This window comes from Perna viridis, chromosome 13 (genome assembly GCF_037379345.1).
Source record: "Perna viridis isolate PV_CMFRI_1.1 ecotype Kerala chromosome 13, ASM3737934v1, whole genome shotgun sequence".
Lineage (NCBI taxonomy): Eukaryota > Metazoa > Mollusca > Bivalvia > Mytilida > Mytilidae > Perna > Perna viridis.
The window spans coordinates 35,579,509-35,605,661 of record NC_142457.1 but is presented as its reverse complement, the minus strand read 5'-3'; the positions used below and the strand labels follow the sequence as shown (position 1 = coordinate 35,605,661).

Genomic DNA, 26,153 nt, shown 5'->3' with positions numbered 1-26,153 from the left:
ATAACGTCGTGTAAAATCATTCACTTTACCCCGTCTTTGCAAATTTCTTGCATTTTCTGAGAGGGCTGGCTGCAGCTCCTAGAGTGAATTTCGAACGTCACACGCTGTTCGGAGCTTAATGAAGTTGTAAAATCAGTATTCAAAACGGTACATAGGATATTTTCTAATCAACCTGTTCTGGATTTCTTAAACCACATCATCCTGCTTTTTATTTGAAATTTGATCCTACACCCCGATCAAAATATAAACGGTATATAGTATTTCTGTTAGGACGAAGGAAGAATATCATCACAATCCAACCTTAGAAATAAGATCATTAAACGAAGGAAGAATATCATCACAGTCCAACCCTAGAAATAAGATCATTAAACGGGGGAAGAATATCATCACAGTCCAACCTTAGAAATAAGATCATTAAACGAGGAACAATATCATCACAGTCCAACCCTAGAAATAAGATCATTAAACGGAGGAACAATATCATCACAGTCCAACCTTAGAAATAAGATCATTAAACGGAGGAACAATATCATCACAGTCCAACCCTAGAAATAAGATCATTAAACGGAGGAACAATATCATCACAGTCCAACCCTAGAAATAAGATCATTAAACGGAGGAACAATATCATCACAGTCCAACCTTAGAAATAAGATCATTAAACGGAGGAACAATATCATCACAGTCCAACCCTAGAAATAAGATCATTAAACGGAGGAACAATATCATCACAGTCCAACCTTAGAAATAAGATCATTAAACGGAGGAACAATATCATCACAGTCCAACCCTAGAAATAAGATCATTAAACGGAGGAACAATATCATCACAGTCCAACCTTAGAAATAAGATCATTAAACGGAGGAACAATATCATCACAGTCCAACCTTAGAAATAAGATCATTAAATCTTAATCAAAATATAAACAAACAGTAGTATGTTTGTAAGGTCTACTCGAAAAAAAAATCATAAAAAAAACAACAAAGTTCTCTTTAAGAAGGGAAAGAAAAATCATCACATCTTCAAAGTCCGACCTAAGAAATGAAATCATTACATGCAAATCAAAATAAGAACGACTAGTGGCATTTCTGTGAAGTCTAGTCTTAACATACCGAAGTTCCATGGTACATCAATAACATATTTTGTTATTATTGTGTCTTGCTGGTGAAGTCATTTGAGACTAACGATCTAGGTACAGATGAAAAGGGGAAGATCTGGTATACCGTGAAACCTGTATAAAACCTGTATAAAACGAAATCATTTTTTACTATAAAATGTTTGTTTATGAAGGTGAAAAAAATAAATCAAATTGATTAAATAAAATTGATTTAGATGGACTTTGTAAACAAAAAACCAAGAAAAACAAAAACAAAATACAAAACAAAACAAAACAAAAACGAAAATAAAAACAATCAAACAGACCAAACCCTGAATAATGTGAAAATCTATTTAAACCAGACACTTTGTAAGTCCTGTTGTATCAATTTAAATGTTTCCGAATACCTGTCTAAACCGAACTAAATTGAATTTTATATTCCACAAGGGTTTAGTTTAGAAAGGTTTCAATGTATCTCTGTTACACTGTAATTTATTGTATATTGATGACGTAATAAAGTTACTGATACATATTCGATTGTAACCGGAGCATTTGAAACGTTTACCAACAAGGCTAAATCGGTCTTAGGTTATAACACAATATTGTATTTTAATTTTGTGAAATTCGGGATAGTTCAGCGTTATGGAGCAGCAGCGTCAATTTCGAATCACCTAAGTATTTAAGTCATGCCCCTTAACAACAAACTAAACACAACTAAAAGCGTGCATGTATATTACAAATTGCGCAATCGATTGTCAGTATTGACACTGTATTGTGGTGTTTTATGGTATTTTGGAACATCCCAAGCTCTCCAAGCTCTTTCCGGGGGCCCCGGTCCTGGCATTCCGTAGACCGATGAGCCTTAGAGATGCCATTTTTTGCGACGTAACTTGCAAAACCGAAAATACCATATACCTTCTCCAGTGCCGATGTGGTATGAAGTACATTGTCGAAACAGAACAACCTTTCAACAGGCGTATGAATGGTCATCGCAGTGACTACAAATGCAAACCAGACATCCCTCTGAGTCGCCATCTTAGATCTGCCGGACACACCCAGGAGGATCTCCACAACATTGTTGTGACGATCACAGAACATAATAAAAACTGGTCAAAATGTAATAGAGTATCTCGGGAAAGCTTTTGGATGAGGAAATTGCAAACAACTTCTCCAGATGGAATTAACGAGAAAAAATAATGCATTTTTAGGTCTTGGATCTAAGGCTGGTACAGCACTACTTGCTATACATCAATACGCCGTACTACTATATTTGGACTTTATTTTTTTAAATTGTTTTCCACAGTTAATTGCAACTTTGATAAAAAGACCCTCTTTGTTATTTTCATTCAGGCTCCTCATCAGTTGCTTATGTGAGCCTTTGAGAAAGGTACAATCACCGACAGCGCACGCGATTCAGCTTCTGAATCTGTTTTGATCTTGAACTTTGTGAGTTTTATGCTCGTTAAGTTTTGTGAGTTTTATGCTCATATAGTTTTATGAGTTTTATGCTGAGGAAGGATATCTGTTATCCGAAATATTCAATTTAAATTTTACCATCTTCTGGTGATGTTAAACATATTTAGACGTTTATTTTATTTATTGTTATGTTTCGCATGGTTTTTAACGATCCATCACCCCGTATGAGTGATTGTTGACTATTATTTAGACGCTTTTATATATATATATATATATATATATATATATATATATATATATATATATATATATATATATATATATATATATATATATATATATATTGATTTTAAACGTGAAATGCTATTATTGATGTATTGATAGTATGTCTCAATCATTGCAGCATTACAATAAAATAATCCAAATAATCGGAACAGCACGTTCAAAAGCAACATCTACACAAATAGCAACAATATTAATATCACCAACATAAGCAACAACAGCAAATCAACAACATCAACTACAACATCATCGACATCAACAACTACAACACCAATATCAACATCAACATCAACAACATCAACACCAACATCAACAACATCATTTAAAACAATATCAACACCAACAACAATAACAGCATCAATAACAGCAACAACATAAGAAACAACAGCAACAGCAATATCAACAACGCCAACAACTACTCAAATAGCAACAACATTGATATCACCAAAATAAGCAACATCAATATCAACATTATCAACAGCAACACCACCACAAACAACAATAACAGCATTTATAACAACAACAACAGTAGTAACAACAACATCATCAACAACAAACAAAAACAAAACACAAAACAAAACAGAATTCAAAATCACAACAGAAAACTAGCAGAGGTCATAGGTTTCTGAATGGGAACACGCATAACTTTACTGAATTCTGATTGAAAGAGTAATCAAAGGAACCAAAATTCTAGCGGAAATTAAAAAAAAAAGTAATCCAGAAACAATGTCTGGACATGGAAAACAGAGATACACAACAAAGAGCATAACATAACCAAAATAATACATACAAAGTAACAAATTTAAATGATCATCTCAGACTTCACTAAAAACTAGGAGAATGGACTAGTTGCACCGATGTAGTCTGCTTTTCTAGAAACACCCGCCGAATTGCTCATTATTAAGTCAAGTCCATGGTAGACATAGGAGGAGAGGAAAACTATGACACGTTGAACAAATGAGTTTTTTATTGTGCAGATGAATACACCGTAAGGATCCACGAGTTAACTATGACGACCAAAAACTTCTGTAGTGATATCTTCAATCTTGTAGCAACATTACCCTGTCCCAGAAGCCCAACTGTAAGAGGTCCAACGCGATAAAAAAAGTCTGCGTAGTAACAGCAAGATCTGGCATAACGTATAAATTATGATATGAAAACTGCAAACTCAGGTGCTGCAGGGATGTTGTAACAGATGAAAGGAAAGTTGACAATAAGTAATGAAAAGTCATTTCGTTTGTTGTATAGTTTGGTCAATGGTTTTCTTTTACCATCGATCTCTGAGTGTAGGTAAAGATCAGATGCTGATTGTGCAGTGTCTGTAGTATCCTTTTAAATTATTTCAAGTTCTTTGGGGTAGAAGCGATGTATCAAATCCTCGAAACTAGGATTGATTAACGATAATATGTCGTCTATATAGCGGAAACTGAGATTAATGGATCTAGCTAAACGATGTTTCTTCTTTTGGATCAGATCAGTTATTAAGTGAGCATCATAGGATTAAAAGAATTGTTCGGCAAGTAGAGGAGCACAATTTGATCCTTTTGGAATGCCGTCGGTTTGTTGAAAAACGCGTCCACCTCACTGGACAAATATGTTGTCGATCAAAACCTCAAATATTTTGAAAACATCTTCTTCGGTATATTTGGAAGATGATTTGGAATTAGTTTTTACAAAGCATGAGGAATCTCTCTCAAGAACTGTTTTGGAGTAACAACGGTGTATAATCTTCTTTAAATCGGGATTTAAACTGAGTATTGGAAATATAAATAAAGAGTTGCAAAGTCATAGGTTTTAATGCTTAAAGCTGTTGTATTCTGATAATAATCTTGACATGAGTGTTTCCAGAAGAAATTTCGATTTTTTCGAAATCCACATTGAATAAACTATAGGAGTAACAAGAGTCGTTGTAGGACTGGAGACCCTCTTTTGAAAGCTTTGAGTATAGAAGTTAAAAGTTTTGAAAGAGATTTGGTGGTACATTTAGCAGATCCAGCTGCTAGTATGTAGCGTTTTTATGAATTATTGTGTAGTTAAGGAATCCAGTATATAGACGGTAGATCACAACCAACGTCTTTGGTAGAGAGACCAAAAGAGGATAGCACAGATTTATGGTTTTCCTCTACATCTTCTTTGGTAGCAGTGTAGGTCATATTACTGCTATTATTTTCTATGTCTACCTCTGACAATAAAAATTGGATATAATACGTTTTGCAGACAAAACAATGTTGTTGTGGGCTTTGTCTGCTGGTACGACAACACATTTATCATGTATAGAAGAAAATGGTTTTGCTGCATTGTGGTATTTGGGAACTGATGTAGCATGGACACTCATTGGTCTACGTAAAACGTTTACACGTTTCAAATTTAAAGACCTCACAGTCACTACCCACTCTGACAGAGAATCAATGTCTTCTTGTTTTCGTTTTATTATTTGTCTTGCGTAGTTCTTCACGACATCCAGAAGAAGTTTAAATATACAATTCAAATTTATAAAGCGTGGTTCGCGGTACTCGGGACAGAAAGCACCTTTCGGAGAAATTCCATTCCGATGTGTTTTAAATCTCCCGTAATAACGTGACCGGAAGGACCACATTTCAATGGAGAGTTTTTGCAAGAACAGTCAAGTGGTTTAGCTTTGAAGTCCTTAATCTCGAGGTTCTGCAATAACCTTTTGATGTGAAAACATGTAAGAATGTAAACTACCCAATTCTATTTTTGTTATTGAGTTACTTTATACGTCTATCTACATTGAAAACCTAACAGTTTCTATTGTATTTCAGTGTCATTTGCAGAGTGGTGTCCTTTAATTTTGAATTCTTTGGTACACTTCTTATAATTTTGTAATTTATATCACCTATAAACAGGGATTTTATAAGAAAAATACATTAAAATTACAGTTAGCTATAACATTTTAGACAACATATCAAAAGTAAAAACATGTAGGCTTTCCAATCTTGGATCACATGTAGGCTTTCCAACCTTGGATCAGATTAGGCTTTTCCAACCTTGATTCACATGTAGGCTTTCGCCCCGTGCAGGTCCGTGTGTTAAAAGAATAGGCCTGCAGCAGCGCTAAGCTTGTCGTAAAAGGCGACTAAATAGTGCTCAGAACTCTAGCCGGGGGCTAGGCGCTCTGCCCACAGAGCAACTGGGATGTGTGCCCCAGTAGGTGGAATGGGGTACCCCTGGCATGTTACATGCTGGGGTTGTCAGGCTATAATACGGAAAACCTGACCGCAAACCATAGTGTTGCACCGTGTTGGGAAAGATGTCACGTTCCTAGCACGTTAAAGAACCCTGCTGTGGTATTCGATAGGAGTAGGAATCTGCGCTCCGCCACAGGAAGCTAAATTGCCCATCCTTATCCATCCCCCCATTTTCTAGTGGCAATCAAAACTTGTCGACCTTGTTATCCTTGTGTCCCATCCTTTTTTTCATTTCATCATCATTTCATTTTCATTTAATCATCCTTTTCATGTTCGCCGTCTGAATATGGCTGAAATATTGCTGCTCGGACCCCAACACACAAACAAACAAACATGTAGGCTTTCCAACCTTGGATCAGATTAGGCTTTTTTCCTACCTTGGATCACATGTAGGCTTTCCAACCTTGGATCACATGATTCATATCTGGAAAACTAAAGTAGAAAACGGGTTGGTCCATTTCAATGTAAACAATATGCGATTTATTTTTCTTCCATATTGTGGTGTCTGTATAAGAGAGTAATCAAGGGAACCAAGGTTATAACGGTAATCAAAAGAATGTAGTCCAGGGACAAAGACCAGACATGGAAAACAGACATACACAACAAAGAACATAAAGTAACTAAAATCATACATACAAAGTAACAAAAGTACAATGGTAGGGTAAGCGTCCTCTGCTTTTCTAGAAACACCCGCCGAGTTGCTCATAACGTCAAGTCCGGGGTAGACAAACGAGGGAAGGAAAACTATGACCCGTTGAATAAATCAGTTCTCATGGTGCTGATGGATACCCCATAACGATCCACGAGTTCATGACAACGATCATAAAACTTCTGTAGTGATGACTTCAATCTTGTAGCAACATAACCCTGCTCCAGAAGCCTATTTGTTAGAGTTCTAGCGCGATACAAAAAGTCTGCGTAGTTTCGGCAAGCTCTGGCATAACGTATGAGTTGTGATATGAACACTCCATACGCAGGAGCCGAAGGGAAGTTGCCACAGATGAAAGGAAAGTTGACAATTCTGAATGAAAAGTCATCACGTTTATCGTAAAGTTTGGTCAATAGTTTTCCTTTACCATCGATTTCTAAGTGTAGGTCAAGATATGAGGCTGATTTCACAGTGTCTGTAGTATCCTTTATCTCAAGTTCTTTTGGGTAGATGCGATGTATCAAATCCCCGAAATTAGGATTGTTTAAAGATAATACGCCATCTATATAGCGGAAACTGAGATTGAAGGATCTAGCCAAACGATATTCTTTCTTTCTGATCAGATCAGCTATAAAGTCAGCCTCATAAGAGTGAAGGAATAGGTCAGAAAGTAAAGGAGCACAATTTGTTCCCATTGGAATGCCAACCGTTTGTTGAAAGACACGTCCACCACACTGGACAAATATGTTGTCGATTAAAAATTCCAGTATTTTGTAGACATCTTCCTCTGTATATTTGGAAGATGATTTGGAATAATTTCTTACAAAGTATGAGAAATCTCAACCAAGAACTATATATTTGTATCTAGGTGTACCATCTTTTTTGGAAAAACAACGATGTATAATGTTTTTAAGTCGGGATTTTAACTGAGTATGGGGAATAGAAGTATACAGTGTTGAAAAATCATAGGTTTTAATGCTATAATATTCAGATAATAGTCTTGAACTGATTGTCTCCAAAAGATCTTTCGAATTTTTCAGGATCCACATTGAATTAATACCACTACGGGAGTAACACGTATTGTGGTAAAACTGTAGACCCTCTTTGACAGTTGTGAGTATAGAAGTTAAAAGTTTTGAAAGAGGTTTGGTGGTACATTTTGCAGATCATGCTATGAAACGTTGTTTGTATGGATTCTTGTGGAGTTTAGGAATCCAGTACATAGACGGTAAATCACAATCATCGTCCTTGGTAGAGAGACCAAATGAGGATAGCACAGATTTATGGTTTTCCATAATCTCTTTTTTTGGAGAGAGGTTTAGCAGTGTAGGTCTTATCACTGCTATTATTTTCTACGTCTACCTCTGATAATAAATATTGGATATAAAACGTTTTGCAGACAAACACAATGTTGTTTTGGGCTTTGTCTGCTAGTACGACTACATATCTGTCATGTATTGTAGACAATGTTTTTGCTACATCGGGGTCTTTGAAAACTGATGTAGCCTTAGCACTCATTGACCTACTATAATAATAGAATTATATTCACCTTTCTGTAGTCTTAGCTGCACACTGGTATGTCGGGGGCAAGCTCAGGACGTCTGTTCGGTACAGCTGATCTGGTAGAACTCTCTCACTCAGTTTTTACTCATTCGTAACGTCAACTTCCGGTCAGCCAGAAACCGGTTTCCACCACACTACACTATCATACCCTTTATTTATCATGCCTAGAACATGTTCTCGACGACAATTTGACAGTTTTGGTTTGATTATTTTTTAATGATAAACATCCAAATATACAGCATATCATAATCATCTGTTGCTAAAATCGTATGACATTTACATGTGTTCACTAGTGTAAGTTACATTATTATCAACATGTGTTCACTAATGTAAGTCACATTATTATCAACATGTGTTCACTAGTGTAAGTCACATTATTATCAACATGTGTTCACTAGTGTAAGTCACATTATTATCAACATGTGTTCGCTAGTGTAAGTCACAATTTATCAACACGTGTTCACTAGTGTAAGTCACATTATTATCAACATGTGTTCGCTAGTGTAAGTCACATTATTATCATATAACTTGTATGTACATTTTGGCTTGCTAACATCTTTTTTTTGTGAAGCAGAGATCTAACAGTGTTTATTTGAAGAATAGACTTAGTTGAGTGAAACAACATTGACAGATTGCTGTTTTTTTTTGTACATGCAAGTTTTGAATTTTATCTATTTTTTCTGATTCTTTGAACGATTGTGCTTAATGATTTGTTAGGCGTCAAAAGTGAATGCATTTCCTTTGAACATCACTTTTTGCACATTAAGTGGCAAATCATCGATATAAGCAATATAAATGCTCTTATAGAAAATGAAGTATTTTTTATTGATTTTCAGTCATTGAATAACAGAATTATTACTACAATTAGTCGAAAACAGACCACTTAATGTTTTATTGACACAAGGTGTATCTGAATTTCAGGAATCGCCATATCAATAAAAATAGATTGACAGAGAACAGTAACCAGAGATCCTTTAAAAAAATCATAAGAGTAAATTAGTCGTAAGTTATGACGTCATAGTAAATAAAAGTGTTGTGACGTCATAACTTAGGACTAATTTTACTTTACGAATTTTTGTGAAAAGGGCCACTGGTCCATGCTCTCAATGATTAATAGAGTCGATATTGCTCGTTTAATACTGTTGCTACAAGATTGAAGTCATCACTACAGAAGTTGCATGGTCGTCATCATGAACTCGTGGATCGTTATGGTGTATCCATCTGCACCATGAAAACTGATTTATTCAATGGGTCATAGTTTTCCTTTCCTCGTTCATCTACCCCGGACATGACTTTTCATGAGCCACTCCACGGGTGTTTCTAGAAAAGCAGAGGACACTTACCCTACCGGTGCACCTGGTCCATGCTTACAGTTTTTAGTGGAGTCCGAGTTGTTCATTTGCTCTTGTTACTGTGTATGTATGATTTTAGTAACTTTATGTTTTTTGTTGTGTATGTCTGTTTTCCATGTCTGGTCTTTGTCCCTGGATTACATTCTTTTGATTACCGTTATAACCTTGGTTCCCTTGATTACTCTTTCAAAGTGTTACACGGTTATTTTATGTTCTTTTTTGTATACTGTGTTTCTTTTGCCTGTCTAGTCTACTCTTGTAATACGTTATTTTGATTTCCGGTCGATTCTTGGTTCCTTTAATTACCTTTCCATAGTCTCCCATTAAAGGCCTCTAATTATATTCAGAGAAGAAGGTGGTTTTAGTTTGTTCGTATTCACTTGCAAAATGTAAAAGGGATATATTCGTTTGTACTAGTTTTAGACCCTGTTACTGATAAAAAATATCTTAAAAGATTTATTAACATATTTGTCTTTTAAGTATCACTCCAGTTAAGAATCACGCAACATGTGATACATAATTGGAAAACCTATCTTTTTTTATTTTTGATATTTTGTTTGAAATGTTATAGTTAGAAGAAATAACACGTGGTTTTTCGTATTACCAATGCTCATTGGAGATAAAAACTGAATGCACTGTAGAATTGAAAATTATGGGAGGTAACTTTGTGAATGACACTAAAATACAATAGAAACTGTTTAATTTTCAATGTGGATTATCTCCTCAGAGCAGGCATATTGGAATGAATAGTTATACATTTCATCATGTAGACCCATTAACCAACTTACTAAGAAAAATAAAAAAAAATGTGTAACCTTTTTTTTTTTGGGGTGTATCACATTTTATAGAATTTGCATGATTCTTACAAGGACTGTTACTTAAGATGTTAATTTAAAAAAAAAGAAGATTTATGAGCTGTTACAAAATTTACGATTGAAAAAAAGAACGGATATCGTAAAACGTAACAAAGGCACCAGTTTCTAACCTAAATACACAAAAGTAAATACTTTCAGAGGTCACCAAAAAAGCATTCATCAAGTGAAAACATACTTTCAGAAAGCTTTGAAAGGTCCCAACAAGCAAATTTATAAAATCCACAGTAACAAAACGATAACTGTTCTTTAAAATAAAGCTAAAAAGTTGACTGTGGACAGGCGCAGTCATTATGACTAAAAAGTTATATAACGACACGAAGATACATTAACGACCAATATCTTATGATTGTGGACAGGCGCAGTCATAATGATTGAAAAGTTATATAACGACACGAAGATACATTAACGACCAACATCTCCTGACTGTGGACAGGCGCAGTCATAATGACTAAAAAGTTATACAACGACACAAACATACATTAATGACTAATATCTTCTGACTATTGACATGCACAGTCATAATGACGTTGCATATGATGTATAGAAAGGTGATTTACGGTCCATTCACATGACCAAACGGTCCAACGAACTAAATATTATGTGTTTTGATGCAGTAGGCATTATTGATTATTATGATGGAGAAAATATACAGGTTTTGATATCAATTATATTAACACTTGTAACACTTGTTCTTCTGTGGCCCCGTGCAAGCCCGGATGTTAAAAGAATATCCCTGCAGCAGAGCTAAGCTTTTCGTAAAAGGCGACTAAATAGTGTTCAGAAACCTAGCCGGGGGTTAGGCGCTCTGCCCACAAAGCAACTGGGATGTGAGCCCCAGGTGGTGGAATGAGGTACCCCTGGCGTGTTACATGCTGGGGTTGTCAGGCTATAATACGAAAAACCTGATCGCAAACAATAGTGGCGCACCGTGTTTGGAAAGATGTCACGTTCCTCGCACGTTAAAGAACCCTACTGTGGTATTCGATAGGAGTAGGCTGAAATATTGCTGCTCGGATGTTAAACACCAACAATCATATTCTTCTTTGTAACTTGCCGAAACCAAACCTGATTAACTAAAAAACCTGTTTAGACCAGACCTCGTTTTGCATTCTCATGATTACTTTCCCTTGATTACACTTTCTTGATATCAATTTAAATGTATTTTGTACCCAACTCATGTCTACATTTAACGATTTTTTTAAGTCGAGAAAACGAGGGGAAATCCCCTGAACAAGAGATCATCGGGAAGAATAAATTCGAAATAAGTAAAAAAGGACAGAAAGAAAATTGAATACGACAAACCAGGCTAAACTGGTTGGTGAACTTAGGTGCTCCGGAAGGAGTTCTGGCTAGTTGCATTTTCTTCAAGCATCATAGTAAACTTGTGTAAACCGAGCTGCTCTGGACCTTATTACATTGGAATGATTCAGACAGGTGTTTAAGGATGTAGACATAGGGTAAGGGATTGACCTCTTACAAATCATTGGAACGTTTGTATGCGGCATTTTACACCAATCTTATGTAAGAGTAATGAAAGGGAACCAAAGTTATAACGGTAATCAAAAGATTGCAACCCAGGGACAAAGACCAGACACGGAAAACAGACATACACAACGAAGAACATAAAGTAATTAAAATCAGACATACAAAGCAACAAAACAAATGAGCAACTCGGACTCCACTAAAAACTTGGAGCATGGACCAGGTGCACCGGTAGGGTAAGCTTCCTCTGCTTTTTTAGAAACACACGCTGAGTTGCTCATAAAAAGCATCTAATTAACTTAAATTGATTTTATTCTGCTTTAAACGAAAGCTTGAGAGGCTTTTGTGAAATTGAATATGATACAACCATATAATTGATTTTAAGAGTTATATCCCTTACCCTAGGTCTACCTCCTTAACTTACTGAATTTAAGACACATTAAAATATGTATAAAGGAACTTTGAAAAAAGTGTCTGTTTTAGATGGTTTTTGGGTTTTCCGGGTTCGGTTTCGACATAGGATTATTCAGAGTTTGGTTTAAACATGTGTTCGGATTATCCTGGGCCAAGACAGGTGTTCGGACTATTCATGATTCGGTTTCGACAGGTGTTTGAGTTATTACGGGTTCATTTTGACAGGTTTCACTGTAACGTATGACGTAAATATGAAACAGTTGGGAATTTTGTTATTCGACTTTCTTTATGTAAGGATATATGAAGTCATGCTCTGCTTATTAGAGCTGGAGCTTTTTGTACTTATTTACATTTTACATGTTGATATTTACCGCTATGATGTCTCGGAATATCTGGAATATGCGAGACTTTCTATTGCATATACTGATTGTCTTCTTTAAAAGTACACACAATCACTTCCGAATTGCATACACAATTGTACCATGTACGCTCTGTCGGATATGCGTCACTCCCGACAGAAAGATTTCGAGCAAATTATGTCTCAGAGCACAAAATCTATATGCCGTTGCTAACACATGCATGTTTCAGAGATTTACAATAGATACAATTAGACGAATCACTATTATCGAAAAAAGTACATAATATATCCCAGACAACTCCTGACATGGTCAGTCAAATTCTGACAGAATTTCATCAGTAAATCTTTAGTTTGTGCCTGATGTACTTGTTACGTAACACGGAAGTTATGTAGTGAGAAACATTTCTGTATAATAATATCACAGTGATATCTGTCTTAATCGAATTTCTTTTGACCTTTAAGGTATTAGACCTAGAGTAAGGGACACAAATTTAAGAAATCATTGCAACGTTTGTATTCACCATTTTACATCAATCCCATATAAGCATCAAAGTAACTTGGACTGATTTCATTTTGTTTCAAATGGACGCTTGAAAGGCGTTTGTGAAATTTAATATGATACAAAGATATCACTGATTTCAAGAGTAATGTCCTTTAAAATCAGTTCAGTTTGGACAGGTTTTTCGGTTCACCAAAGTTCAAAATACATCTTTATTGCTATGGCAGAATTAAGCGGGTCTTGTTTTGATAGATAATCAAATTATTCAAGGTTCGGTGTTTGCAGGTTTCACTGAAAGACAAGCTGTCTAGTTGAGGGATTGTGTCTTCATCTATAAAACTTGCCACATTTAGAACACATTTATAACACATTCATAACACTTTTATAACACATTTATAACACAGTCATAACACATTTATAACACGTTTATAACACATTTATAACACAGTCATAACACATTTTTAACACATTTATAACACATTTATAACACAGTCATAACACATTTATAACACTTTTATAACACATTTATAACACATTTATAACACTTTTATTACACATTTATAACATAAATAAACCTCTCTTGCCTTTGTAGCTTTACTATATAATTTTATTTACTATAAGTTTTCTGATTTGTTGGATGATTTTAACAAAAAAAAAAAAAACAAAAACAAAAACAAAAACAAAAAACGCGTAGAGGTCTTTATAAAATGAGACGGCAGGTGATACGTGCATGTCAAAACCCACTGAATTCAGAAGCATTTATTAACCACATAACCAGTCTTAGTTTATCATTCGGTAATTGTTGCACTTTCGAGATAAGAATCATTTAGATTGTACATGAGACTTGCCGTTTGCGAGTGTTATCGTTCTTGAATTTGTTTAAAATTGTTGAAATTAGTGGGAAATGAAAGTATGGTTTTCTCCGTATTACAGAATTGAATAAAAGAAATGGATTATTATGGAAATATAACATATGTAGACCAAAAATAGGCACTAAGTAGCACTCTTACCAAGAATCATGTAAGTATGATTCAGCTGGAAAGCCTAAATATATTTTTTTTGGATATTTTGTTTAAAATGTCATAATAAACAGTAATAAACATATAGCTTTTCATACAACCCTTGTTTTTAGGACATAAACATTAAATAGAATGTTCTCTATATGGGAGGTAACTCTGTAAAGTACTAAAAATACAGTAGAAACTGTTGGATTTCCAATGTGGATTATCTCATAAAAGCAGACAGTTTGGAATGAATAATTATACATTATATCATATAGACATATAAAGCAACTAAATAACAAAAATGAAAATATGTAGCATTTTTATGGGGATTTATCACATCTTACAGTATTTTGCATGATTCTTACAAAGATTACTACTTAAATAGTAATAATATCAACAAACACGAACTCCTGACTTATCCGTGCTCTACAAAGAAAGTGCAATTCACATGTTAGACAATGACAGATCAACTGAAAAATATATCTACATTTTATGGTAGAGGTAATGGTATACTGCCTCTATATATATAGAAGGGGATATTAACAAAATTTAGAATTAGGGTTTATCCTTTAAGCAAAACAAAACAGAACAAAACAAACAAAAACAAACAAAAACCAAACAATCAAAACAAAAAAAATAAATAATAAATAATAAACCCCCCCCCACACACACACACACAAATTATTCAGTTGTGAGAGTAAAGCCAGATTTCGTAGCAAAACGTCGATATATCAAACGAACGAAAAACTTTGAAAATTAATTGGCACTCTTACAGACAAATTCGACTGTTACCTTAAGATAATTGCATGTTTTTTTATTAAGTTTTTTAATCTTAAGTCCACGACTGACGCCTAAAAATCATCCATACTTTCATAGCCCAATTAAATGATGATGAATAACAAAATGTTCTGTAACACATGTTTGAATCGAACATTGAGTAATCTAAAACCTGTGGAATCAGACACTTGTTAAAATATGTTATACTAATTTTAATGTAGTTTAATTGAGTAAACTGATCAGCTACCTAGATACGAAAATTAAAGTCCAAAAGGGTTTCTGTTTAGACATGCTTTAATGTACCATTATTCGTGAGTTTCAATATTCGTGCTTTGTCAAATTTCGTCTGTTGATATATAACGATGACTAATTCAAGACTCCAGCGAGTTAATTTTTTTTTCACTTTTTGTCTGAATTAGAATTCATAATTAACACAAACAACAAAAGATGGGTATTATTAGTCTTTAAAGTACAGTTGTTTGTTTCTGTAGAATTGTTTGTGCTCTACTGGTTTATATGTTGTTGTTGTTTTTTTTTTCGTTTTCAAATTATGAATTGGATTTTATTTACACCGAGCATTACACGCAAGGTTCAATACATACGTAAAGCCAAGCGGAATAGGTATCAGATAGGTTTACAGAAATAGTTCAGGGAAGTGAATTAAAATTAGAACAAGCCTTTAAATTGAATTAAAATTGATCCACTTTATTAATCCTGTTTGCTTAACTAATTGTTTTAAATGGACAACTGTTTACCTACCTTATCTCGCCTATTTCGGGTATCGCTCCGTTATTCAACGACAAAGAATGTAAGAAAGAAGCGGAAAATGTAAATTGTAGGCTGTGCCAAACTCATGTCATATCCTGATAAAACTGCATGAATACATTTCCGAAAGGTCAGAAGGTCTGGGTCACAATGCTCCTGTTTACCATGCACCTTAAAAAGTGTATAATAGTGTTCCTTGCATAGGAAAAGCCTACAATTCTATGGTACAATGAATGAACCTTGTGTAAACGGAACCCTTTTGGATCTTAAAATATTTCCGTTCAGACAGGTGATTTGTTTACTCATATATACACCATGATGTAAAGAAATGTGTTCCTGTAATGTTTTGGAAAAAAACTTCAGAATAATGACGATATGAAAGACTTTTTTAATTGCCATATATACAGTAAAATTTGTGTATTTACACGTAGTCACCATGACGTCGTTTTATAAGACCCTCTTTTAAAACAAGCTAAATGGTAGAGGAGTCCCAATATCGTTTAATGGAAATTAATAATATATTTTTAGGCCTTGTAACAACTTTGCAAGTTGAGAGGGAAGGGAGTACATACTGGTGAATTTTTTTCCGACTTGGCTAATACACAAGGTCAGGGAAGTCTAACATTGCATTATCAACAAACTCCTGCGATATACGACTGATTTTGGACTTATTGTATTTGTCGACTGCGACAGTCGTTCTTTTCCTCACTTACTTACCGCTACAGACAGGCCTTTCGAAATTCTAGGACAATATTCAAATGAAACATCAATTGACAATCGGCTGATATTCACTTAGCATTCACTTTTTCCCGATTGAAAGATTTTTGTATTTTTTAGCGGACAGGCTGAAGCGTTTAAAGAATCTGTCCCGGAGAATGACCTTCCCATATTAGATGTTCAACACTTCTGTTTAATCTTTTGACCTTTTAATAGTTTCCCTGCTTTAGGTAGCATCAACCACTGAACATGTTTCATTTTAAGACAACATAACAATGACATGGGCTTAAGTACATCAGTTGTAACCAAGATATTATAATTGTAAAAGACGCAACTGAAGACACACACACACACACACACACACACACATATATATATATATATATATATATATATATATATATAGAGAGAGAGAGAGAGAGAGAGAGAGAGAGAGAGAGAGAGAGTGAGAGAGAGAGAGAGAGAGATGGGGTCAAGGCACTTTCTATACAGATAACTTCCATTAAATATCTATTACTATCTCGAATTTCGATTTTAGTCATCAATGAGTTCCAAATCCCACTCCATATATGACGATTTCGAAGCTAAGAAGGCTTTGTTATATCATTAAAGTTAGAGTAGCAGACCAAGCTCCTATAATTATTGTGCTTGTTTGGAAAGGACACTACAGTGACTGTCTAATGATATTTTATTTGGCAATCCACAGTGTTTACTTACACTCCTTGAGACGTTTAGGTTTCCCACACGTACAATTACCAAACGCACGCTTAGGTCTCACTAACTACATCCGGGTCAAATGGCCACCCCTATGGACATGTAGTATAAAAAAACATTGAACCTAGAAATATGCATTGTAAGTACATTATTTGTGTGTATTCTGATCAAAAGTAGTCAAAACAAAGCTGAGAAGGTGTACTTTAAAATCATATTTGTAGTTTACTACAAAAGTGCATGAATATTGTTTAAATGTGTGAGTAATTTGCCTCCATGCTGTCAGTTAGCAGAAAAGGTAAAAATGTTGATTTTCAGTATTTTTTATTCAAGTAAATTTGGGAAGAATTTCAACGGTCATTGTACCGTTAGAATTAGAATTATGATTTTTATTATGAATTATAACTTTTGCAATGATATGCAACTTTAAGGTGTCATTTGTCCTGGGAATTCACAGTGAAACTTTTAAAGTTACTTGTTTAACATGTAAAGTAATGGAAACGTTAGAAGTGGTTAGTGAGACCTTCGTACACACCAAACGCACGCTAAACGAATGCTTCCATCGTACGTTTAAACGAACGCTGATATCGTGCTTTGAAACGGGCGCTCCTAGCTTGCTTTTACATGGACGCTTCTTTTGTTCGAATTTTGTTCAAACATTCAGGCGTTGGAAGTTTGAGCTATGAACTATGAGCTATGCTAAATCTAGGTTTTTATTGCTTTGTACATGATTGTTTTTGACTGTATTTCATGCACAAGCATTTGAGTTTTTTTATTGTCGTTTGATCATCATAGCAGTCGACTTTAGTGAATATTTAGATCCCTTCCAAGTACTCCAATTTACACCATCGGCGTATGAAGTATGTTTCCCTCTTAGATACAGTCCGTTTAAGTTACTGGCGTGACATGCACCATACCACCACCCGCCTTTAAATTGTTCAGCACAGTTATTTTTTCATCTATCATTATCCTTGTCTTTCGTTGTAAACTTACTTCCATTTTGGTGCTCCTATATACAGTCTCCTGAAGTACAAATATAATGCAATTTCGACTGTTTAGATTTAACGAAGAAGTCTACTACTATACATGTTTTGTTTTAGAATTAACGATGAAGTCTACTACTATACATGTTTTGTTTTAGAATTAACGAAGAAGTCTACTACTATACATGTTTTGTTTTAGAATTAACGAAGAAGTCTACTACTATACATGTTTTGTTTTAGAATTAACGATGAAGTCTACTACTATACATGTTTTCTTGGTGATCGGTCAAGAGACGAGGACACGGACCTTTGTATAAGCTATTTAGCTTCTTTCCGAATCATACCATGAGTTTGTTTGTTTACAAAAGTGTGTAATGTATCTGCTTGTGCTTATATACATTGTACCTGAATAAATATGTTTAAACTAAGAAACGATCTTTCCTTCAGATATATGACAATATGAAACTTGGTTTCAAAACGTCATATTCATACGTCTAAATGTCACACCCACCAAGCAATACATCGTATGCACTTATTGAAGGCAAATGCTTCCGCAGACTTAATAACCGCTTCCTTACTCACAACGTATCTCTCCGCTAAATAATCTTTCTGCTTAGAGTAACAATTTAACAGTGTGTGCATAAAACTAATGGAAGATCCATAAAGATCTTACCGATGAAATGTACAAGGAAACCTTTATTGGACTTAAAAAACTGTCTCGTTTTGACAGGTGTTCGGTTTACCCAGGTTAAACATAATTATAAATTTTAAAATGATTAAGCCTACGAAGTCAAAATCATTGGAAAATCCAGAGAGATCCTTTTCCCGCTAAAATTTCAAAAGTTTTATACTAAAAATCGAGCACTCTGACCCACCATTGTTTTCTATACACATTGTTGTAACATAAAATAGAATATTTCATATGCCTTTGATATCCTTGTTATTTTTAAACGGAACAGCGAACATTATCAAATTAAAGAAAGGATTATAAGAATCATGCAAAATATGGTGGAAAGCCTACATATTTTTATTTTTGATATTTCGTTTAAAACACTAAAAAATTATAAACACAAATTACCAGGTGGCTTTTCATATATGACCCTTGTTCATAGGAAGTATCTCTGTTAATGACACTAAAATACATTAGAAACTGCTTAATTTTGAATGTGGAATGAACGGAAAAGCAACAAAATAACTTAATTACAAAAAAATAAAATGTGAAGCCTTTTTTTTGGGGGGGAGGGGGTATCACATATTTCAGAATTTGACTGATTCTGAGAAGACCACTTTTTAATGACAGATATGACGGATATTATTATTTCAATTGGTTAAAGCATATAATAGTTTTATTTCAAATTTTGTCAACTTCCATTTTTATTTCTTTCAAAACTGTATGTATTTTTTCTTAAGTTGTCTTTTATTTTTCTCTTTCAAATTTTCTCATAAATTACATTTTTTTTAAAACAAACTTTACTTAATTTATTAAAACATAAAATTTATTCATAAATAAAGTGCCCGAGCATTTGTATTTTTAATCCAGTCAAGACTTCAGTGCTCAAATTCAATACTTCTGCCATTCAAATATCATGGATCAATCAATCACTTTTAAAACAAGAAGTTGATATGTATTTACCTGCATCCCCGCTATATCCGCTCACTTCGAGTTTAAATCCCTTACTTTCTGGTCCGACTGTAAATGTTCCATATTTGGCAAATCTTTTGTTTTGTTCGAAGTCTTCTAAATCAATCCTTAACATGTACGTTCCTTGTGACGTTATTTTGTGGATGTTGTCGTTTCCTGAAATAAACAGATTCTAGCTTGAGATTCTTCTATTATCGTATTTATGCACTCTTGAAGAAGTTAAGTTTTTTGACAGTATTGAACTGAAAAAAAAAAGAAATTAATGTAACTATGTTTGCAATATGAATTGTTACAGAGTTCTTTTTGTCTTGTAACTGACGCGTTATTATTTTTTCTACGAAACTTGTATTTTATGTTTTGTGATCTCAAATTTACGACCGGCGTTTAATGTGTAGTTTGTGTACTACGTCATGCTCTAGTACGTGATTTCATCAGATGATATCGATGTTACAATATCAACATATCAACACTCGTTTGATACAAATCTCGTGTCATGTGTTTAAATATTCGTAACAATTTGAACAAGAGTTATGCGTCCACTCGGCAGCTTGATGACAAATGTAATAAAAAATAGATAACAATTAAAACTTAACAAATTGCAAATGAAGAAAAAACTGCAAGTCGTACGATATAGTCATGTTTGTAAAAAAAAACCAATTAAAATAATTTCGAAATTCAAAAAGATAACAATAAGAGTTGTACTAAGATTATTAGTTACACAGTTTAGTAGCACTTCGGCTTCGACTAAAGCAAAATGTGATACATGGTTGGACAGCCTACATATTTTATTTCTGATATTTTGTTGACAATGTCATAGTAAACAGAAATTAACATGTGGTCTTTCATATAACATGTGCTCTTATGAAATAAAAATTATATAGAATGTACAGTGAAATCCAAAATTAAGGGAGATAACTCTGTCAATGACGCTTAAATACAATGGAAACGGTTTGATCTTAAATGTAGATTATTTCCTAAGAGAAGAAAGATTGGAATGAATAATTATATATTTCATCATACAGTCCTATAAAGTAACTTTAAAACAAAAATAAAAATATGTAGCCTTATTTTAGGTGTATCACATTTTACAGAATTTGCATGATTCTTGCAAAGACTACAACTTAATTTTAATACTATTGAAAACATAGATATAGTCATGTTATTCGGCTACGATGCCCGGTTTCAGAAAGAGATTTTTTTTAAACCGAGGCCAAATCACCATACTGCCAATGATTCTTTAGCTGGACCTTCCCACTATTCTTCCTTGCTTTAATTTGCTCTTATATTACTACCAGGTGTATTTGAAAATGGATAAAAAACATAAAAACATTGATTCTTTGTCAGAATGATTAAAGGCGGGTGTTTCTAGAAAAGCAGAGGATGCTTACCCTACCAGTAAGCTCCCAGTTTTTAATGGAGTCTGAGTTGCTAATTTTCTTTTGTTACTTTGTATGTATGGTTTTAGTTACTTTGTGTTCTTTGTTGTGTATGTCTGTTTTCCATGTCTGGTCTTTGTCTCTGGCTTACATTCTTTTGATTACCGCTATAAACTTGAATCCCTTGATTACTCTCTAAGACAGTTGACAAAAAATAAATGAATTATGAAAAGTTTTGTACGAGTTGTTTTCATCAAACGTTAAAAAAGCCTTAATTTATTGAATTTAAAACTACAGTTGATATAAATTTAATAAGTCTTTTGTTCCCAATCTTTTCATTAAAAATTTTCTTTGAAAAAGCTGCTTTTGTGGCACTTTTGAGTAGGCTTCATATTTAAACGAAGTCCTACCGAGCCAAAACTCAGAGTTCAAAGGTCCAAATCCGTATTTGTAAGACTCCCAATCTCTAAAGAAATTTACTGTTCCATCTTTGCGTCGCTGAAAAACCTTCAAATAAGAAAACAATATGGTTTTATGATAAACAGTTGTTGTCTTTGTTACTCAATATGATACTTTATGGTCCCAAGGAAATGATATTGTCTGAGGCTGTAAACTCCTTAATATAGATAAAATAGGTCTATACAAACTAATATTGATTAATATTATAATGGTATTGCGAGGCTAGCCATATTGGACTGGAGCGTAGCCGAACTCCAATATTTCTAGCCAAGGACCAATAGCTCAGCCTGTATGGAAAACCTTACGCAATTATACCTTTATTGGCTAACTAGTTCAATACGCCAGGCCAATATGAATTTTAACCAGTCAAAAAAGACGTATTGGACAGCTATATCCCGTATTGGCGCATTTTTGTATTTTGTAGTTATTGGCAGTTTTGACTAGTACAAAGGAGAATTGTAACTGTTTTATGATATTTCAATATAAAAGTGAAAGCATTAAATCAACATATTATGACATTATGCACAATGTATTGTAATATATCAATAAGTATTCAATATCAAGGAATGTGAGGAATTATTGACTACCGCTCGAACATTAGCCTAAATATGATCAGAAATGCCAATACAGTACAAAATATAAAAGTTCGCCAAAACCGGATTCAGCCGTCCAGTAGAAGTATTTATACTTGTGGACGCCATTGGCGAAAATGATATATATATTGTTTTTGTACTGAATTCTCCTTCAACCTAAAGATTGATGACGTCAAAATTTAAAATTACATTGTTTCATTGACGTCAACAAATTATTTGGAGACAAATCTGGGGTGATTTCGGCCAGCAAAATTTGACTCAGTCTAATATAGTTATCCTCGGACCAATAACTTAGCCGATATGAAAAACCTTATGCAATAATACTGTATTACAAAATGACGAGTTTAATAATTCCGTATAAGGAGACTTCCGGAATAGAAAAGTTTGGTAAACACATTTTACTTGCAAATTGATTATAATATATAAATTTAATCGGTAATAAATGTAATTATGCAAGAAAAGACGTGAATATCTGATTGAGGTGTACCGGGTTTTTACTTCGCCTCGGTAGTTCTTATCATGACAAAAATGTGTTACATTCACTACATATCTAAATTAACCAGTTTTCACTTCAAGTTTTAAATCATACAGAATATTTTGTGTCGTGCTGATTCACTTTCAATTTATAATGTAAAAACACTGACTTTACTTTTGTTCTTTAAATACCATTCTGCGTAAGAATCATGCAATTGGTAGCATATCATTTTCATCAAATTGTTTTTATTTGTCTCAAATATATTCAATATATTTAGTGAATAACCGAAAAGCTACTTATATTTAACTCGAAGCACCAGTGACGCAGCTTTTATTCTGCTTATATAGGGAAAAGGTACCCCCCCCATTTTTCCATAGTCCATTTCAATTAAATTTGACCTATTAATATCTTAAAACAGCAAACGTTACAGACACTTTGGTGGTTATTTCTAGAGTTTATGAGGTATGATACTTAGATAATAAAGTAAATCATCCTTCATGTGCCACTTATACACATGCTGCTTAATTCTTAGACGGTGAAGTACTTAATTATATGTTCTGGGAAAAAGATAACCTCACATGCCAGTAGGTAGCATACTGAATGTTTCGGATGAGGTTTTTGAACTTATAATTATGACAAGACGAAAACATTCGTAAGCCACATGTCATAAAATACGGAACTATTCAACCTACAGTCCATCCGCCTTCATCTGTATCCATTTCACAAAATACCTCGAAACCTTGAGAACCATCAGGATAAATTGTGTAAATTCCACTCCGATTTCTTTTATCTAACTCACTACAGTCAGAGAGTCTTGGTGCTGAAAAAAAGACCTAAATTCTTAAAATATATATTACATAAACTTTGTATTTTCCTGATATTTTCTGTAAGAATCAGTCCGTGGGTGCACAATGGAGGAAAAACACATACTTCTTTCCATGAAATCTAAATCGAAATGTTATCTGAAATGCAGAAATGATTGTTTGATAACCCATTAAATTGACAGTATTATTGATGTTTTATGTTTTTTTGGTCAGCAGAATTAGCAAAGTACATTATTTGATTGATAATGGTTTAACGTCCTATGGCAGATATTTCATGCATTTCAGAACGAGAACGATTGACCAATCATACAAACCCTGTATTGTACAAACCCGACACGCTAAAGTCAATCGGTCGTAACACATGGCGTAAAAGCAGTGACTACCGTTTTTTAAGTCTTCCTTGCAACTGTGACTCGGTCGGGGTTCGAATCCACGACCTTCTGCACCCGAGGCGATCAGGCTAACTTGAGACCACCGAGTCAGTCCGCGATGGTACATTACATTCAAGTCGGATGTCTTAAACCGTTTCCTTTTAATTACATTTTATAATGATTCAAATAGTCGTATTTTCTAAGTACTTAGTTAGTAGACTAGAATCAAGTTGAAGATGAGGCAACCATAAAACTATTCCCACGCTAAAGTTTTACAAACCTTGTATTGAAGTAAGAAGTTCCGACTTCATTTTATCCATTGCTATGGTTACAGTTTCAAGACTGCTATTTAAAGAAGCAGCAACGTTTTCTTTCACAACTTGGTCTATATAGTCCTTGATAACAGTTTTCATATCAGTCATATCAATATTAGCCGTCAGCGATGCCGCCATTTTATCCACAAGAGGTAACGAAAGACTACTGATATTTCTTACTGTTGCACATGTTGCTACCATTGTGGAGAAAAAAGCAGCGAAAGTAAATATCAAAGTCATCCTTATTTCCTTGGATTTGTTGAGAAATTAAACAAATGTATAGTAGTAATGCGTTTGTAATTTGTGAGAAAACACTTGAAAAATATGATATTTGAGAGGATAAGAAATTTTATTGGTTAAAAGTATAATAATTGTGTCATTTGGTAAACTACAGATCTGTATACGTATCTGGCAAGCCAATTCGATACACCATTTTGTGACTCGGTCGGGGTTCGAGGCGAGCAGGCTACATTGAGACCACCGAGGCAGTCTACATTTCATTCGGATGTCTTAAACTGTTTTCTTTATAATTACATCCTTATAATGACTTAGTGGGTTTTTAGTGGAGTCCGAGTTGCTCATTTAATTTTGTGACTTTGTATGTATGATTTTAGCTACTTTGTGTTCTTTGTTGTGTTTGTCTGTTTTCAATGTCCAGGTGCTCTGGAAGGACTTCCTGCTATAGTTTTATTTTCTTCAAGCACATTAGTAAAGGTGTCTAAACCGAGTTCCTCTGGACTTTAATAGACTGGTTTGATTCAGATAGGTGTCGAAAGAGGTAGACCTAGGGTAAGGGACACAATTCTTACAAGTTATTGGAACGTTTGTATTTAGCATTTAACATCAATCTTATAAGCATCAAAGTAACTTGGACTGATTTCATTCTGTTTCAAATTATAGCTTGATAGGCTTTGAAAAATTGAATATGATACATACATACACTCATGATAACTGATTTCATGAGTTATTTCCCTTACTCTATGATCTACCTCCTTGACCGAAGTTAAATAAAAAAATATTGTCACAAATTGGCTTTAAGATGTACGCTATTTACCCTTTTTTTCCTTATTAACCGATATGAAAACATGCGCCATGTTGTTAACTGTAAATTATGGACTTAAGAGGCTTACGAGTCTGTACGAAAATCGGTCCTTTGGCACAGAATGAGTTTTATCCCACAGAATTTTTGTTCCAATGTAATGTATATATCATGTAGAATATAGTTTAAAATCACCTAACAATGCAAAAAAAAAATGCTCAAATTAAAGATTTATTTCCCCATTTTCAATGAATTTCAATATTTTGTATGTAAATTATATCTCTTTAATCGTTGAGGTTAATCAAAAACTTTCAATTTTGAAAAAGGATGTATTTGTGGTATGGAATGGTTGAATCTTTTTATACAAAATTGTCACGTGCCACCCACTGCCTGGTTGTTGCATGGATTCCCTCTCAATGGAATTCGCCATCATTACTTCCTATCGTTAGTCGAGAAATTATAGAACTTGCTTTCAATTTGTGACAAAGCACTTGTAGTAAGTACCTTTTTTTTTCTCTGATCGTTTGTAGGATGAAAGGTACATTTCTGTGTTTAAGACATCATAATTGAATTAACTGGTTATGAGTAGATCTGTATAAGGATTGGGTAAGCCACAAAGTTACAATACGTTGACAGTTTTGTAAAACATTTTAAGTGAGTGGAATGTTATCAATGCACATAAAAAAATGTCTATACACATTATACAAATGAAGACCAAGTTTAATAAAGGCATATTTATCAAAAGGAAGAGGAGATGCGAATATATTTCCCGCCATTTCGGTTTCATGAATATTCACTCAAAGTACTCATATAAAAATATGAGCTATGACTTATAACATAGAGTAAACGAAACTCTTTAAGATGACAAACATTTTGTTAAGAAATCTGTAACCATGCCATCGTATTAC

At 34.0% G+C, this 26,153-nt stretch overlaps 1 protein-coding gene and 1 pseudogene across 3 annotated transcripts in view; one reads left to right on the top strand and one right to left on the bottom strand.

Annotated features, from left to right (window-relative positions):
* Window positions 1–18,530, top strand: part of LOC148600630 (uncharacterized) — a 31,632-nt gene extending 13,102 nt beyond the window's left edge. The window contains exon 7 of one of the 2 annotated variants that reach the window (XM_088557729.1): window positions 18,393–18,530. In XM_088557729.1, coding sequence (XP_088413855.1) covers window positions 18,393–18,469 — 77 coding nt within the window. In that variant the 3' untranslated portion in view covers window positions 18,470–18,530. Of the gene's footprint in view, window positions 1–3,771; window positions 4,431–18,392 lie in introns of those variants that run through there. The other variant, XM_088557728.1, reaches the window with a different exon arrangement.
* Window positions 17,865–24,489, bottom strand: LOC148600629 (microfibril-associated glycoprotein 4-like; annotated as a pseudogene). The gene is made up of 5 exons (XR_015917810.1): window positions 24,173–24,489; window positions 23,390–23,517; window positions 21,581–21,677; window positions 19,786–19,950; window positions 17,865–18,192 (listed from the first exon to the last, which is right to left on the bottom strand). The product of XR_015917810.1 is annotated as a microfibril-associated glycoprotein 4-like (transcript).
* Between the last annotated feature and the right edge of the window lie 1,664 nt (window positions 24,490–26,153).